The following is an 18,017-nucleotide window of genomic DNA, read 5'->3' as shown; positions in this document are numbered from 1 at the left end:
GATAAGAATAGCGATAAATAACGAGCATGAAATAAGATGATGAAAGAGTCTGTAAATGAGCGTAACTAGCCCCTTTTGTTCAAGAGCCTGATGGTTGTGGGGTAGTAACTGTTCTTGAACCTGGTGGTGTAAGTCTTGAGGTATCTGTACCTTCTACCTGATGGCAGCAGTGAGAAAAGAGCATGGCCTGGATGGTGAGAGTCTTTGATGATGGATCCTGCTTTTCCATGGCAATTGTTCATGTTGATGTGCTGAATTATTGGGAGGGTTTTACCTGCGATGTACTGGGCTGAATCTACAACCTTTTGTAGGATGTTCTGTTCAAAGGCATTGGTGTTCCCATACCAGGCTGTAATGCAGGCAGTCAGCACACTTTCCACCACACGTCTGTAGATATTTGTCAAGTTTTTTGATGCCATGTCGAATCTCTGCAGACTCCTGAGGAAGCAGAGGTGCTGTTGCGCTTTCTTTGCAATTACATTTATATGATGGACAGGACAGGTCCCCTGAGATAGTGACACCCAGGAATTTAAATTTACTGACCCTCTCCACCTCTGATCCTCCAATGATTACTGGCTCATGGGTTCCTGGTTTCCCTCTCCTGGTCTACCATCAGTTCCTTGGTTTTATCAACATTGAGTGAGAGGTTGTTGTTATTACACTACCCAGCCAAATTTTAATCTCCCTCTTGAATGCTGATTCATCACCACCTTTGATGCAGCCCACAACAGCGATGTCATCAGCAAACTCGTATATGGTGTTGGAGCTGTACTGAGCCACACGGACATAGGTGTAAAGCAAGTAGAGAAGTAGAGCGGGGGGTGGGGGGACTAGGTACACATCCCTGCGGTTCCACTGTGCTGATGGAGATTGTGGAGGAGATGTTTTTGCCAGTCGAAACTGACTGGAATCCAAATTCAACAGGTCAATCAGCATCTGTGGAGAGGGATAAACAGTTAACGTTTCGGGCTGAGGGGTCCTGCTGAGACTTGATGAAAGGTCTCGGTCCAAAATGGCAATTGTTTATTTTTCTCCATCAATGCTGCCTGACCTGTTGAGTTCCTCTGGCATTGTGTGTGTGTGTGTGTGTGTGTGTGTTACCCTGCTGCCAATGGCAGAATTTCCATGGAGTAAGCAAAACAGGAAAAAACTGATGGTACATCTCAGGGGGAGGGAAACTAGATATATTTGTGTACAGTGCACCTACACCTGTGCTGTTTCAAATTCTTTTTTTAAAATCAGTGCTCTCCACATATTTTTCCCGCCAGGTATTAATACCTGCAGGGAAAAAATACAGATGGCCCCGATGGTAACGCAGTGGTTAGCACAACTCTTCTTAATACAAGGCTTCATTTCCGCCACTGTGTACAAGGAGGTTGTACTACGTTCTCTCCTTGACTATGTGGGTTTCCTCCAGGTGCTCCAGTGTCCTCTCGTATTCCAAGGACATACCAGTTGGTAGGTTAATTTTTCATTGTAAATTGTCCTGTGATTGGGCCAGGATTAAATTGGGATATTGCTGGGTGGCGTGGTTGAAAGGGCTGATTCCACACTGTATCTCAATAAATAAATGTTGTGCACCAGTAGCCTGGGCAACTTCACTATGAGTGTAATTGTTACACTGATTATTTATGGCATTCACCATAGACATGATGGGTTTTATTCCCAGCTAAGTTTGCCATAGGGTCATTGTGAAGCCAATCAGTGAATTCCATTTTGTTGTTACTCCTCTCTCTGTCCACCTTCTCAACCTAAATGTTCTGTTCGATTCTATATTAAATTCAGCAATGTATTTGTCTCCCTGACTGCATTCCACCTGTTCCAAATAAGGCATTACCATTCCACCTCATGCCTGTCACTGTTGAAGCACCTACAATTTGTTATCCACTATAGACGATCTGCCATATCCTTTCCATGACCTACTGAATAAGCAGCAGAGCACCCTTTCAAACAGGCTCGTTCAGCTCCTCTGTCACAAGGATCGTTACAGGAAATCTTTCCTACCAAATGCAGTAAGCATATACAACAGTTCATCTCTGTGTGATAGGAGAACACACATCATAGTACAATAGTCTCTGTTTATTATTTTGTACATTATTATTGCATATTGGTAAATTATTATTGCGTATATTATTATGTATTTTATTATTTGTTACCAGTTACTCTATTATTAGTTATATTTATTATTATTATTATGTATTGGCACGTGGCCAAGTGGTAAAGGCGTTCATCTAGTGATTTGGAGGTTGCTAGTTCGAGCCTCAGCTGAGGCAGTGTGTGTGTCCTTGAGCAAGGCACTTAATCACACATTGCTCTGCAACAACACCGGTGCCAAGCTGTACGGGTCCTAATGCCCTTCCCTTGGACAACATCGGTGGCATGGAGAGGGGAGACTTGCAGCATGGGCAACTGCCGGTCTTCCATACAACCTTGCCCAGGCCTGAGCCCTGGAAACCTTCCAAGGTGCAAATCCATGGTCTCATGAGACTAACGGATACCTATAAAGAATTATGATTATTGCTAAGTGTCTTTTCAAATTTTGCTACTGTAGTGAAATTTCTCACGGGATCAATAATATACTTATTATTTATTATTATTATTTCTGCAATAACTCCCTTTCTTGGTTCTCACCGACCAACAATCAACAAATTTGTTCCATGCCTGTCCCAGCTCCAGGCCCTTCCTTTCTGTTTATTCCAATGAAAATCTCTTTTCTAATTACAAATGATTTGCAGATCTCCTTGCACCTTAGCCATTGTATTTTCAACCTTCTGTGTCCTCCTGTATCGTCCACTGTAACAGTTTTGTGCATCTCTATTCATGGAGACATGTTGCCATAGAGCCAGAAAAACAGCTATTTGCTGTACTGAGACTGTGTTGAGGATCAGGCACCCATTCGTGTTGATCCCTCAGTAATGCCATTTTCATTTTCTCCATTCCCTTCATCTACCGTCATCTACCCACACACCCAGTACAATGAATAGTGGCCAGTTAGCCCACCAAACTGCACGTCTTTGGGAGGCAGGAAGAAACTAAGAGCATCTGGAGGAACCCGACAAAATGATAAGGAGAATGTACAAACTCCACACGGACAGTATTGGAGGTCAAAAGTAGCCTAAGTTCAAAGTTCAAGGTGAATTTATTATCAAAGTAAGTATATGTCACCATATACTAGCTTGAGGTTCATTTTCTTGCGCAGGCATTTACAGAGAAAAAGAAATGCAATCGAATTTATGAAAAGAAACTAAATAACAAAAACCTGACAAACAACAAATGTACAAAGGAAGACAAATTGTGCAAATGGGACAGCATGATAGTATAGTGGTTAGCGCAATAGAGTATCAGTGACCGGGGTTCGATTCCCGCCACTGCCTGTCAGGAGTTTGTACGTTCTCCCCGTGACCGTGTGGGTTTCCTCCAGGTGCTCTGGTTTCCTCCCACAGTCCAAAAACATATGGGTTAGAAGGTTAATTGGGTAATGCAGGTTTGTTACTGTGCTGTATCTCTAAATAAATAGACAGATAGATAAATAAATACATACAAACAAACATACATACTGAGCGTTACTGTGCTGCATCTCTAAATAAATAGACAGATAGCTAAATAAATACATACAAACATACATATTGAGTTGTAGAGTCCTTAAAAGTGAGTCCTTAGGTTGTGGAATCAGTTCTGTGTTGCCCTTCATTGCTAGAGGGATTGAATTTAAGAGCAGGGAGGCTGTGCTGCAAATGTACAGGATACTGGTGAGGCCGCACCTGGAGTATTGCTTGCAGTTCTGGTCTCCTTATTGAGGAAGGATATACTGGCTTTGGAGGCAATGCAGAGATGAGGGGGTTAGACTATGAGGAGAGATTGAGTCACCTGGGACTGTACTCGCTGGAATTCAGAAGAATGAGAGGAGATCTTATAGAAACATTTTAAATTATGAAAGGGATAGACAAGATAGAGGCAGGAAGGTTGTTTCCACTGGTAGGTCAGACTAGAACTAGGGGAAATAGCCTCGAGATTCAGGGGAATAGATTTAGGATGTAGATGAGGAGGAACTGCTTTTCCAAGAGGGTGATGAATCTGGAATTCTCTGCCCAATGAAGCAATGGAGGCTACCTCAGTAAATATATTAAAGACAAGGTTGGATAGATTTTTTGCATAGTAGGGGTATTAGGGGTTACAGGGAAAAGGCAGGTAGGTGGAGATGAGTCCATGGCCAGATCAGCCAGTATCTTATTAAATGGTGGAGCAGGCTCGATGGACCAGATGGCCTACTCCTGCTCTTATGTTCTTAAGTTCTTATGTTGAGGTGAGTGAAGTTATCCACACAGGTTCAGGAGCCTGATGGTTGTAGGGTAATAACTCTTCCTGAGCCTGTGGTGTAGGATCTAAGGCTCATGTACCTCATTCCTGATGACAGCAGCGAGAAGAGAGCATGGCCTTAATGGTGGATGCCCTTGATGATGGATGCTGCTTTCTTGTGGCCCCCATTCCTTGTAAACATGCTCAAAGGTAGGCTTTGCCTGTGAGGGACTGGGCTGTATCCATCACTTTTTGTAGAGTCTCACAACTATGTTGCTAATAGTTCATTCCCTGATCTTTTGGCCCTCAGCTTCTCTTTCCAGCATTCAAAGCCTCGTCAGAACTACAGGGAGAGACCTTCTTCTTCTCAAGTCAATATTTCTGTGCAAACTTAAACCTGCAACATTTGCAGTATATTTGGTTATGTTATGTGTCATGGCGAAGCCAGAGAGTACCTTCCCTTAGCATTCAGCTTAACTTGAAAAATTACATAACATGTGAATCGTGTTAAATGTTTTTGTCCCTGAGTAATGCCCTAACTAATCAAGAACCTATCAAGCTTAGTTTTAAATATAACCAATGACATGGCCTCCATAGCGATCTGTGGCAATGAATTCTGCGGCTGAAGAAATTCCTTTCTTATCTCTGTTCTAAATGGACATCCCTCTATTCTGAGGCTGTGTCCTCTGATTTCAAAGAGATCGACCCCCCCCCCCATTCTTCTGAACTCCAGTGAGCACAACCCAGAACTGTCAAATGCTCCTTATACCTTAACCCATTAAATCCTGGACTCATTCTCTTGAGCCTTCTCTGGACCCTCTCCAACGCCAGCACATCTTTTCTTAGATAAGGGGCCCAAAACTACTCACAATACTGCGGGTGCTGTCTGACCAATGCTTTATAAAGCCTCAGCATTATGTCCTTGCTCTTATATTCTATTCCTCTCAAATGAGTGCTAACATTGCATTTGCCTTCCACTAACTCAACCTGCACGTTAACCTTTAGGGAAGCCTACACAAGGACTCCGAAGTCCCTTTGAATCTCTGATTCTTGAGTTTTCTCCCAGTTTATGAAATAGCCTACATCTTTACTCCTTCTACCAAAGTGCATGACTGTACACTTCCCTGCACTGTATTCCATCTGCTGTTTCTTTGCCCATTCTTTTAATCTATCTAAGTCCTCCTGATGTCTCCCTGCTTCCTTGACTCTACCTGCCCCTCCACCCTTGACTCTACCTGCCCCTCCACCTATCTTCGTATCATCCATAAACTTGGCCACGAAGCCATCAATTCCATCATCCAAATCATTGACATATAATGTGAAAAGAAGCACTCCCCAAACCAACCTCTGTGGAACATCACTAGTCGCTGGCAACCAATCAGGAAAGACCCCCTTTATTCCGACACTTTATCTCCTGCCAGTCAGCCAATCTTCTATCCATGCTAATATCTTCCCTGTAATACCATGGGCTCTTGTTAAGCACCTTCATGTGCGGCACCTTGTCAGAGACCTGCTGAAAATCCAAGTAAACAACATCTACTGACTCTCCTTTGTCTATCCTCCCAATTATTTCCTCAACGAATTCCAAAGGGTTTGTAGGCAAAATTTCCCCTTAAGGAAACAATACAAACTTTGGCCTATTTTGCCATGTGCCTCCAAGTACCGTGAAACCTTATCCTTGGTAATGGACTCCAACATCTGCCCAACCACTGAAGTCAAGCTAATTGGTCTATAATTTCCTTTCTTCTACCTCCCTTCCTTCTTAAAGAATGAAGTGACATTTGCAGCTTTCCAGTTCTCCAGAACCATTCCAGGATCTAGTGATTCTGGGAAGTTTACTATTAATGCCTCCACAGTCTCTTCAGCTGCATCTTTCAGAACCCTGGGGTGTAATCCATCTAGTCCAGGTAACATAACCACCTTCAGACCTTTTGAGCTTTCAAAGTACCTTCTCCTTAGTAATAGCAACTATACTCATTTCTGCGCTCCCCCCCCCCAACACTCTCAAATTTCTGAGCATACTGCTAGTGTCTTCAGCATCTGGGGTTTCTAGTTTGTCTGTCTAATTACAGACTCCAAACCCACCAATCCCAGCACAGACACTACCAACCAATGCAATCACATTCTAGAAATCTGAACAATGAACTATAGTATACCAAAAGAGATGTCGGGGAATAATACACTTGTTATTGCCTTTCAAAGTGCTGACTGCTTAGATATGCAGACAAGACATCTTTTTCACCATAGCATGTGTGACATTTTTGGAAATTCCTCTATCAATAACCTTTTTTTTTACTGCGACTTCAGGAAAATGTCTAGCTGTCAAAAATATAAGCAGATACAAAATGTTTTCAAAACGTATGAGAAGTGTTTGTGTTATTTTGAATAGTTACTGCTCTTCCCAGGAAAGGTCTACTTCCATTAATGTTTGCAAATTTAGAATCAGAGTCAGAATCAGAATCAGGTTTAATATCACTGGTGTATGCCATGAAATTTGTTGCCTTTGTGGCAGCAGAGCAATGTAATACATAATAATAGAGGAAAAAAATCAGAAGTTAATAGAAATTCATTCTTGCTTTCTTCAATTTTGTCTTTCTTATCCACAACTCTTCCACAATATTTTTGAAGTTCATCTTGCAATTGGGAAGGCCTTAATCCTGACTCCACTGTCACTATCAGCAGGGTCACGGGTTAGTGATCAGAAGCAGGAACAATGAATGCCTATTGCTTCCCTAACCAGTTGTAGCACAGTTTCAGTTATTTCAGATAGATCAGAACATTTAACACCCTGTGTTCAAACGCACTTATGTAAAAGCATAAACTGCCCCGATGTTGTTGCAGAACAGCACTGTGCTGTTGAATCCAAACTGTCCAAGTAAAATGTCCTCCAACAGTCTCTGAAGGCTGTAACATTGGAAGACCTTGAATTTTTCCTTCTATTGTGTATAAGGCACACCTAATATCTCAATAGCGTTTCAACACAGAATTATACACAGAGGTATGTGAAACTATCAGCATTCCTCACAAGCTGGGTTCATCCCTGACCTCAGGAGCTGGGTGTTTGCACATTCTTCCTGTGACTGCTTGGCTGCCTCTGGGCTCTCGGGTTTCCAGCTACATCATAAAGAATACTTGGGCTCGTTGGCCATTGTAAATCGCTACTAAGGTAGGTGGGTGGTAGGTGACCACCCATGGTGGAACAATCTGGAATGGTGGATGCGGGTTTGATTTCAACATTTGAGAGAAATGTGGTTAAGTACATGGCTGGGATGGGTATGGAGAGTCATGGTCCAAGTGAGAGACAATGGGACTAGGTAATAGTCAGTATTCCATGACTCTAGAAAACAGCTAGTGCTGAGACTTTAGGTAATTGGTGGGCATGTGTGAGAGAATAGATACGGAGAAATAAGCTGGGGAATGAGATTGATGAGATTGCTCTTGAGAGTTTACATAGACTCAGTAGGGAGCTCTTTCTATGTTATTTAAAAGTGTGTAAAGAATGGAGAGTGCATGCTGTAAGGTGAAAGTTCATCCAGTGGAAGGACGTACTGGGGTCTGCAGGTGCTTAAAGATTATTATGACCATTGAGTATTTCAAGACAGCAAAATTGTTTATTTCTGTCTAGAAAAGTAACTGAATTCCAGCTCTGTAAAAGATTTTTCTTTAATTAATTGTTGCAAATTACATGTCAGTGAAACATTATGGTGCGTGCGTGAAAATTTCATGTGCATCTACTCGAACTGTGAAAGCAGCCAACAGCATAATTAACATTCTTATACTTAAGTGGTTTTTCAAATCTGTGCTGTGCCCAAAGATGATCAACACTTGATGGTTTGTATTTCCTGGTTTAAAAAAATAAGTAACCCCTTTATTTGCATGTTTAAAAATGCAAATGATGCAACAGAATTGCAACTTGAGTGAGTAATGATTAGTTTGATAATTTCAATTAACTAATTTTAATTTCAAAAGAGTGGAAAGTATTTTGTGTTGAAAAACTAGAGCCATAGAGCACTACAACACAGAAACAGGCCCCTCGGCCCATCTAGTCCTTGCCAAACTATTATTCTGCTTTGACCCGTACCTGGACCATAGCCCTACCATCCATGTACCTACTCAAACTAATCCTAAATGTTGAAAACAAACCCGCATCCACCACTTCCTCTGGTAGCTCATTCCACACTCTCACCACCCTCTGAGTGAAGAAGATCCCCCTCATGTATTTGTTGGAGCTGATCGGGCAATTCTGTGTGTTAAAGAGGCATATCAAACGTACACGCAGTGGCCACTTCATTAGGAACCTACTGCACTTCAAGGCTCATTGTGTTGTGCTCTTAGCCATATAACCATATAACAATTACAGCACGGAAACAGGGCATCTCGGCCCTTCTAGTCCGTGCTGAACTCTTATTCTCACCTAGTCCCACCGACCTGCACTCAGCCCATAACGCTCCATTCTTTTTACTGTCCATATAGCTGTCCAATTTAACTTTAAACGACAACATCGAACCTGCCTCAACCACTTCTGCTGGAAGCTCGTTCCACACAGCTACCACTCTCTGAGTAAAGAAGTTCCCCCTCATGTTACCCCTAAACTTTTGCCCTTTAACTCTCAACTCCCCCACTCTCAATGGAAAAAGCCTATCCACGTCAACTCTATCTAACCCCCTCATAATTTTAAATACCTCTATCAAGGCCCCCCTCAACCTTCTACGTTCCAAAGAATAAAGACCCAACTTGTTCAACCTTTCTCTGTAACTTAGGTGATGAAACCCAGGTAGCATTCTAGTAAATCTTCTCTGTACTCTCTCTCTCTGAACCACTGTAGTAACACACGGTTATTTGAGCTACTGTCACCTTCCTGTCCACTTGAATCAGTCTGGCCATTCTCCTCTGACATCTCTCATTAATAAGGCATTTTCGCCCACTGAAATATCACTTATCGGATACTTTTTTTTTTGGTTTTTCGCACCGTTCTCTGTAAACTCTAGAGACTGTGAAAATCCCAGCAAATCAGCATTTTCTGAGATACTCAAACCACCTCGTCTGGCACCAACAATCATTCCATGGCTAAAATAATTTCGATCACATTTCTTCCTCATTCTGATGTTTGGTCTGAACAACAACTGAACCTCTTGACCACGTCTGCATGCTTTTATGCATTGAGTTGCTGCTACGTGATTGGCTGATCAGATATTTGCATTAATAAGCAGGCGTACCTAAAAAAAAATGGCCATTAAGTGTTTTATTTGTTTAAATCCCATTGACTCTAAAGTCTGTTAATGACAGAATCCCATGTAAACATATATAACATTAGTATATTTTCTTCTCACATAGACCTGGATTTCAGGCCCTTCCTACAATGCAAATTGATATTACTGTTTGAGATACATGAATGAGAACTATGATGTTAAATAATACAGTATACAATTGTGTGTGGGCACGTGGCCAAGTGGTTAAGGCATTGGACCAGCGACCTGAAGGTTGTGAGTTCGAGCCCCAGCTGAGGGAACATGTTGTGTTCCCTAATCACACATTGCTCTGCGACGACACTGGTGCCAAGCTGTATGGGTCCTAATGCCCTTCCCTTGGACAACATTGGTGTCGTGGAGAGGGGAGACTTGCAGCATGGGCAACTGCTGGTCTTCCATACAACCTTGCCCAGGCCTGCGCCCTGGAGAGTGAAGACTTTCCAGGCACAGATCCATGGTCTCGCAAGACTAACAGATACAATTGTGAAGATATACCCAATTATTTTCACTCTACTCTAGAGTTTTAGTTTAAATTGCCAGGACTGGTGCAGGTGTATGACAGAGCAGGTCCTAAGTACTAACACAAGTTACTGTCTCAGTAACCTGAGCAGTACCTGTGCAGAGAGAAGCAGTTAATGTTTCACGTTGATGAAGCTTTGATGGAAGTTCTCTTGAACCTGATGACCTGAAATGTGAATTATAAAAACACAACAGCTGCTGTCTAACAAGCTGTTTCTTTTTTTCACCCAGGTGATTTCCACTTTCCTCTACATAGTGCTGACCCAACGCTACGTTGCTGGAGCTGTTATTGCATTGTTCGTTGAGATGAACAGTATTTTCCTCCATGCTCGACTGCTCCTAAAGCTGGCGAATGCACAGAGCTCTCAGCTATACTACTATAACAAGTACATCAATGTTTTCACCTATGTTGTGTTTCGACTGTCTACCCAGTTTTACCTCACGTGGTTCATGATAAAGAACTTAGGTGTCCTCCCACACGCGGGCTACATCACTCTGTCCTTGAACGCGATGAACATCATGATCCTGATTTACTTCTACCGCCTGATCCGTGCAGATTTCGTCCGTAAGCCGAAGCACTGCTTACAGAATGGAAACAATAACACTAAGTTTGTGGATGATTAAAAGACTCAAGCATTCCAACTCAGTGGTGTGCAGCAAAAACAGAATCACTGAATTAATTTAAGGCTGAACTAAGTACTGGAGCAGAATAACTTACATTTTAACATTGGTGTTTGTTCAGGATTGCATTTTTCATGTAATGTACGTGAAGGGAATGTTTCTTATGGCTGCAGCCAAAAAGGAAAAGTTAACACAGCCAGTGTGACTACTGAAGTGTATGTATTATTCTTCATTAGCCAACGTGGCTAGATTGGGTTTAAAAATATTGTGCTTTAATTGTTAGGCTAAAGGTTGTGTGAATGTTTTCTTATACTTCACAGTAATGCCAGGAAATGATAAGAGTGCAATAATGCAGTTATGGAGATGTCACGGACTTCCACTGAAAATTAGACAACTTGATCTGGTAAATCGGTGACCATTCTAAATGAGAAAGGTTCACATCTGGTACACAGTCTATTAACCAATCTCTGCTGTGATGTTGGGGGACTCATTGTTGCTCTCCTGCTTTATGGCAGCAAAGAAATGCTAATAATTGCTCTATAGAAATGTTGTATTGTTGTGTCAGGTTTGGTCTGATTGTGGTACACCGTGCAACAGCTAATATGCCAACAGTCTAACCTGTGTTACTACAGTTGTGGATGCTGGCTAGCAGGCCATTGACAAGGGAGGAGCTTACCTTCACTCCAATGACACTTGTCAATTTTCAGATACTGTACAGGGTTTCTGGCTGATCTCTGCAGGGATTCTGCCTGGAACAGATGTTGGAATTGCAAACAGCAGGATCATGGAAGATTGTTGCAATGTTGTCAGCAAGCTTTATGCTGACATAAGAAAACTTCTAGTTAAGAGTTAATTTTAAAATTAGGCTTTGAGAAGCATCTTTGTGGAAGTAACTGAATTGACATTGGCTGCAAAGTTCTTATTCTTCAGCATTAAAATAAATCCTGTGCCATCTATTGAAATACTGGCTGGAATAACAAAAAAAAATGTCCTTCCATTCTGGGCTGTGAGCACTGCAAATGATGGGAAATCCAGTGAAGGATTTAGTCACACCTATCTCAGGTATGGAATAGTTCAAAGCCTAAATATGTCTTCCAGCCGGAAATGGTTAGGAGAGACGGTCATGAATTAACTAAGGTTTCTAACTCATTTCTCTGAAGTTAGACGAAGTCCCCCAATGTAACTATAGCAAAAGATTCATCTTATAATCCATGTTTTCACTTAAATTTTGATTTAGGGGAGGTGCTGCAGACTCCTGGCATATTTGCTAATGTAATGCCTTTAATTATGTCACAGTGGTTGCTGTCCTTGTGCAGAGAACTTCATAACATCTGATGTGTATTAAGTGCTTTTAGTGTCGATGGCACTAATATACTTACTGTTTAACATTGATAAAATGCATATTTGTATTTGCATTTTTAATTTGCATTATATGGAGGAATTGTCTTGTAGAGCACCAGGATATTTAACCAGTTTATGGTATTAATTTAACAAAAGGCTACAGGCCAATATCTATTCAAAATGGAAACATGTGATGTGTAATTTCCTACCCTGTGGTTTTTTAAAGCTTTTATCTGGTATGTTGCAAGCTGATTAAGAAAGTATTTTTTTACTTGGTATTGAGAACTCCTGATGCTGTAATGCAATACCATAAGAAATATGATTCCACTGTTCCAAAATCACTGAATGTTGGGGGGAAAAAAAACATATGGGCAGAGTTTATATTTTGCAGATTCCAAGCTATGCAGACATATATGCTGTAATGTCAGTAGACCCACCCCAACCCTCCCCCCCTCTGAAACTATCATCACTCCTTCCCCCTTTGATCCCAGCTCTAATCCCTCCCTATCCTTCACCATTCCTTCTGACTTTCCCCTGTCTGAGGTGGACCGTCCTGTCCTCAGCAAGGGCCTTATCTTTGTCCCCCTTCGCCTGCACCTCAGCAAGTTCATCACCTGCCACAATGCTGAGCTCTTCTTCCATTGACTCCGTCTCTGAGACCACTTCTTGTTTCCCACCCTGTACCGATGATTCCTTCCCCCATCTCCAACCCTCTTGGACAATCTTCTTGGAACACTGCTCTAGTGTTCTGCCTGCTCTGGACCTCTTCATCTCAATTGCTGATGAAGCACCAACCGGCTCAACTTCAGCGCTCCTCACTCCTTCTCGAACCTTACCCCCTCTGAACGCACTGCCCTCCACCTTCTTTGCATCAATCCCAACCTTGCCATCAAACCTGCAGTGAAAGGGGGTGCTGTTGTAGTGTGGCAGATTGGCCTCTACCTGAGTGAGGCCAGGCAACAGTGCTCAGACACCTCCTTTTACCACTCTTGACCATCAGAAAACTGTCTCCTACACCATCACTGACCTCATCAACTCTGGAGATCTCACATCTCCTGACACCAAACTCATAGTTCCCCTACCCCACAGTACTCATTTCTACTCCAACTCAAGATCCACAAACCTGACTGTCCAGGTAGGTCCACTGTTCATGTAGGGGTTGCTCCTGCCCCACTGAACTCACGTCCACGTACCTCAACTCTATTCTATCCCCCTTGGTTTAGTTCCTTCCCACCTACATCAGCAACACTTTGCATGCTCTTGATCTCTTCAACAACTTTCAGTTCCCTGGACCTGACCATTTCATTTTCACAATGCATGTCCGACTCCACCCTCCACATCTTGCAAAACTGATCCTCACCCTCAACAATTTCTCCTTCAGCTTCTCCCTCTTTCTCCAGACTTGAGGGGTAGCCATGGGCACCTGTACGAGCCCCAGCTTTGCCTGTCTTTTCATTAGCTGTGTAGAACAAGCCTTCACTAGTAATGGTACCCAACTCTTCCTGCACTATATTGATGACTGCATTGGTGCTGCTTCATGCACCCATGCTGAGCTCATCAATTTCATCAACTTTGCCTCCAACTTCCACCCTGCCCTTTAATTCACTTGGTCTATTTCTGACACCTCCCTCCACTTTCTCTGTCTCCATCTCTGGAGACAAATTGGCTACTGACATCTTTTATAAACCTACTGATTCCCACAGTTGTCTAGACTATAATTCCTAATCTGTATCCTATAAAAATGCTATTCCCTTTCTCAGTTCCATTGTCTCTGCCACATCTGTTTCCTGGATGAGGCTTTCCTGTCCAGACATCAGAGACATCCTCCTTTTTCAAAGAATGAGGTTTCCCTTCCTCCACCATTGATGCTGCCCTCACCTACATCTCCATTTCCCAGACATATGCATTCACTGCATCTTCCTACCTCCTTAACAGGCATAAAATTTACCTTGTCCTCATCTACCACCCCATGAAACTTCCCATCCAAACCATCATTCTCCACAACTTCTGCCATTTTCAACAAGATCATGCCACCGAACACATCTTTACCTCACTCTGCCCCTCCCCAACTCTCTGCTTTCCACAAGGATCACTCCGTCCATGATTCCTTGTCTGTTCGTCTCTTCGCACTAATCTCTCTCCTGGCACATATCCCTGCAAGTGACAGATATGCTAAGATTGCCCATTCACCTCCTCCCTTACTTTTGTTCAAGGCCCCAAACAGCCCTTCCAGGTTAGGCAACACTTCACCTGCGAATTTGTTGAGGTTAGTTTTTGTACCCAGTGCTCCTGAAGAGCTTCCTCTACATTAGTGAGACCCGATGCAATTTATGGGAACATTTTCTAAAGCACCTCTGCTCCACCTGTCAAAAGCAGAATTTCCCTTTGGCTAACCATTTTAATTCCTATCCTCATTCCCATTCCAACATGTCGGTACATAGCCTCTTTTGCCATGATGAGCCTACTGTCAGGGTGGAGGAGCAACACCTTATATTCCATCTGGGTAGCCTCCAACCTGATGGCATGAACATCAATTTCTCCTTCTGGTAATTGTTTTTTGCCTCCCCTTCTCTCTCTCTCTCTCTCTTCTATTTCACACTCTGATCTCCTACCCCTTCTCTTTCTCAGCCCCTGGTACCATTCTTCTTCCCTTTCTCTTTGGTCTACTCTTCTCTCCTTTTAGGTTCCTTCTTCTCCAGCCATTTACCTTTCCCACGCACCTATCATGTTTCCAGCTATCCTTCTTCCCCTCGCCCCACCCCTGCCTTTTTATTCTGGCATCTTCCTCCTTCCTTTCTAGTCCTGAAGAAGGGTCTCAGCCCAAAATGGCAACTACTTATTCATCTTCATTAATGCTGCCTAACCTGAGTTCTTCCAGCATTTTGTGTGTTTCGTTCTGGATTTCCAGCATCTGCAGAATCTCTTGTATTTACTGTATGTGATCTGTTGGAAGTGTCAGCAAGATTGGATTTCATCAGCATTCTCTTGCTGCTGTTCCAAGTTTGTTAAATAGGAAATTCTGCCTTACAGGCCAAAAACCAGCCTGAAGGCTTGTGGCTGGCAATGAAAGCCAGATGGGTACAGGGAATATATAGAGAAGAAATCTGAATTAACTGTATGTTGTGTGATTTGTGCCATTCTGAAGTAATACCCTGCGAGCTTTGTCTTGGGTGAACACTTACTTACTGACTTTGTAGCCTCTGGCTGTTTTTAAAATGTGTTCCAGATCTCTTGTGAATTTCTTTCATTTTAGTAAGATTGAATGTAAACAGTCTAACATCTGATGCCAAACCACAATCTCCAAATGTCAAAGAAAAATAATAATGGAGGAACAAACAGTTTTTGTATGTTACACCCTCTCTACATATATGGGTATTTATGAAACATTATTAGATTTCATGGTTGGAAGTATGATGCTGCTGTCAGAGTTTGCCATTGTTACACCATGAAACTGACACTAACTCCCCCACTTTATACATGTAGTAACAACACAGAAATCAAAGTTGCTGAGAGTCATAACCTGTTTCTCCATAGGCTCTGCTGATGAAATCTTTGCAATAATCTATTCAAAAATTTGCAAACAACTTTTGCCTGAAGTTAAAAGTATGACAAAACTCTTAATGGCATACTAAGCTACAAGCTCCCTTCTAACCCTGAAAATCTAATTTTATATATGGAATCTGATCCCTCATCATAATTATTTATAAGTTCAATGGTTATTAAAAGTGACAAGTTTTTCAGCTAATGTTTCAGATTCTATCTTTAATCTCTTGTATGTGTACATCCTAATCTTTACTTCACTCTTTGATTGTACAACACCTAATCCTTTTGGTTGAAAACATGATTAGCAGTTTTCAGTAATCTTGCTGACAGACGGTGATATCCCGTGGTTATAAATGGACAGACTCTTCATGCCAAATGATAAATAACATTGACTGATAATGAATGATTGCTGCATATCATTCCACTTGTCACATTAGGTTGACAATATTAGAGGTCAATACTCATGACATTAGAAGTGATTAATAATGAGATTTAATTGCTTGAGATTTCTTCACTATATGGTGAATTGTTTTTATGAGATGACATTCACAGTACTGAGCTACACATTCCAAAAAAAAAATTAATTAATTAAAACCATCAATCAAATGAGATTGTCGATGTCTTTAACAGGATGTTATTCATTTGATGAGAAGTGCTGTGTAACAGTTCAATCTGCTTTGGAAGAGTGAGGTTAATTTTATCCACTTCAATGATGTACAGATGCAGAGATGTTAAGGATATGACTGTACTGGTGGAATATACAGTAGGTATTCATTAAATTCCTTGGTGCAACTAATAGGATATGTTGCCTTGTATAAAAGAAACAAAATGTAAAATTTTCTATGTTTTTTCACAATCTTTGACAAATAAAATTATGTTCTATAAACTTTAATGCATTATATTTTCATAAATATCCTTTGTAAAATGAGCATTCTTCACAGGAAATGTAAATATTTGAAGTATTTATTACCTTGGTATATTTCACACCATTTGAATGTTACAGTGTATTGGACGAGATGTATCACAGAGAACATCCACAGAAATTTCAGAAAATTAAACTATCTTCTCTTTCTTTCATTTGTTCATTATTAGGATATGAGTGTGACTGGCAAGATGAGCAACTATTGCCCTTGAGGAGGAAGTGCTGAGCCACTGACTTTATCCATTGTAGCCTTTCTAGTGAAGCTATTCCCACAGTGTAGGCAAGAGTGTTCTAGGATTTAGAATTGGCAACAATTAAGTGTTATTTCCAAATTAAAACAGTGTGTAACCAAATTTCAACCTGTAGGGGAACTGTCAGCAATGTTTCCATGCACTTGTTGGTCTCGTCCTTGAGGATATGAGTGAGGGAGGTGCTGTTAGAGTAACCTGGATGACTAACTGAAGGGTATTTTGAATTTGTTTTATACAGCAGCTTCCATACAGCAACAGGCAAGGGCAGTGCTATTGTAGTCAGGCAGATTGACCTCTACCTTGCAGAGGCCAGGTAACAGCTCCTGGGTACTTCCTCTAGTCAACCCTTGGACCATGAGACCATGACCAAACACTAGGCAATCACCTCCTGCACTGTTACAGATTTGATTGCGTCAGGAGATCTCTCCTCCACAGCTTCAGTCCTGATATAGGGTTTCAACCTTAAACGTGAGCAATTTCTTTCCTTCTATTATGCTGCTCAAGCTGCTGAGTTCATCCAGCAGATTGGTTGGCGCTTCCAGGCAGCATTGGTGGAAGGAATAAATGTTCAGACTGGTGGATGGGATGCACTTGATGTTTTTAACCATCATGGCACCTGAAGACAGCCAGTGGTGTAGTGGCATCTGCACCAAACTTCAAGGCGAGTGGTCCTGGGTTTGAATCCAGCTGGCTCCTTCACGCTTTCCAACCTTGCTGTGTTGAGGATTGAACTAGCAACTCGCCCTCATTAAAAAAAAACAGACATGCTAAAGAAACGGCAAGGTTGCCACCTGATGCGGCACAAGGTGCGGAGAGGACACGAATGGCACCTGATGGAGCTGCCCTCATCCAAGCAAGTGGAGAGTATTTTCTCCTAACCTGTGCTTGTAAATGGTGGGAAATCTTTATGGTGTCAGGAGCTGAATTACCCTGTGGCCAGATACCCAGCTCTGATCTGTGCTGCTAGCCATTCGAATTATCCCGCTGGTCCAATGGACATCTTATCAATGGGTACCCCCATGAAATTAAAGGCATTATAGCTGGTGATGGTAGCATGCTTGAGGACAACTGTATTTGCTTGGTGTACTGCTTGTATCCTGAATCAGACTGGGGCAACATGTTCAGTAATTAGTGTGGGAACGGAAGCTGAAATTTCTGTTCAATGTTAATGCAGTAGTTGTAGAGTGTCATACAACCAAAGTTGATGCCGGTGAAATTTCTGACTTAAGCAGCTAGCTGTAAGATCGTATACTCACTGTATAAGCTTTCCACATG

At 42.0% G+C, this 18,017-nt stretch overlaps 1 protein-coding gene across 1 annotated transcript in view; it reads left to right on the top strand.

Moving 5' to 3' along the window:
• tlcd1 (TLC domain containing 1) overlaps positions 1–16,440 on the top strand; it is a 61,857-nt gene extending 45,417 nt beyond the window's left edge. Inside the window, exon 4 of the mRNA XM_072243142.1 lies at positions 10,296–16,440. Within this exon, the coding sequence (XP_072099243.1) occupies positions 10,296–10,688 (393 nt within the window). The 3' untranslated portion in view covers positions 10,689–16,440. The remainder of the gene's footprint in view (positions 1–10,295) is intronic.
• The last annotated feature ends 1,577 nt before the right edge of the window (positions 16,441–18,017 follow it).

Source organism: Mobula birostris, chromosome 25 (assembly GCF_030028105.1).
Source record: "Mobula birostris isolate sMobBir1 chromosome 25, sMobBir1.hap1, whole genome shotgun sequence".
In the NCBI taxonomy this organism is placed as follows: Eukaryota; Metazoa; Chordata; class Chondrichthyes; order Myliobatiformes; family Myliobatidae; genus Mobula; species Mobula birostris.
This window is presented reverse-complemented; position numbering and strand designations above follow the sequence as displayed.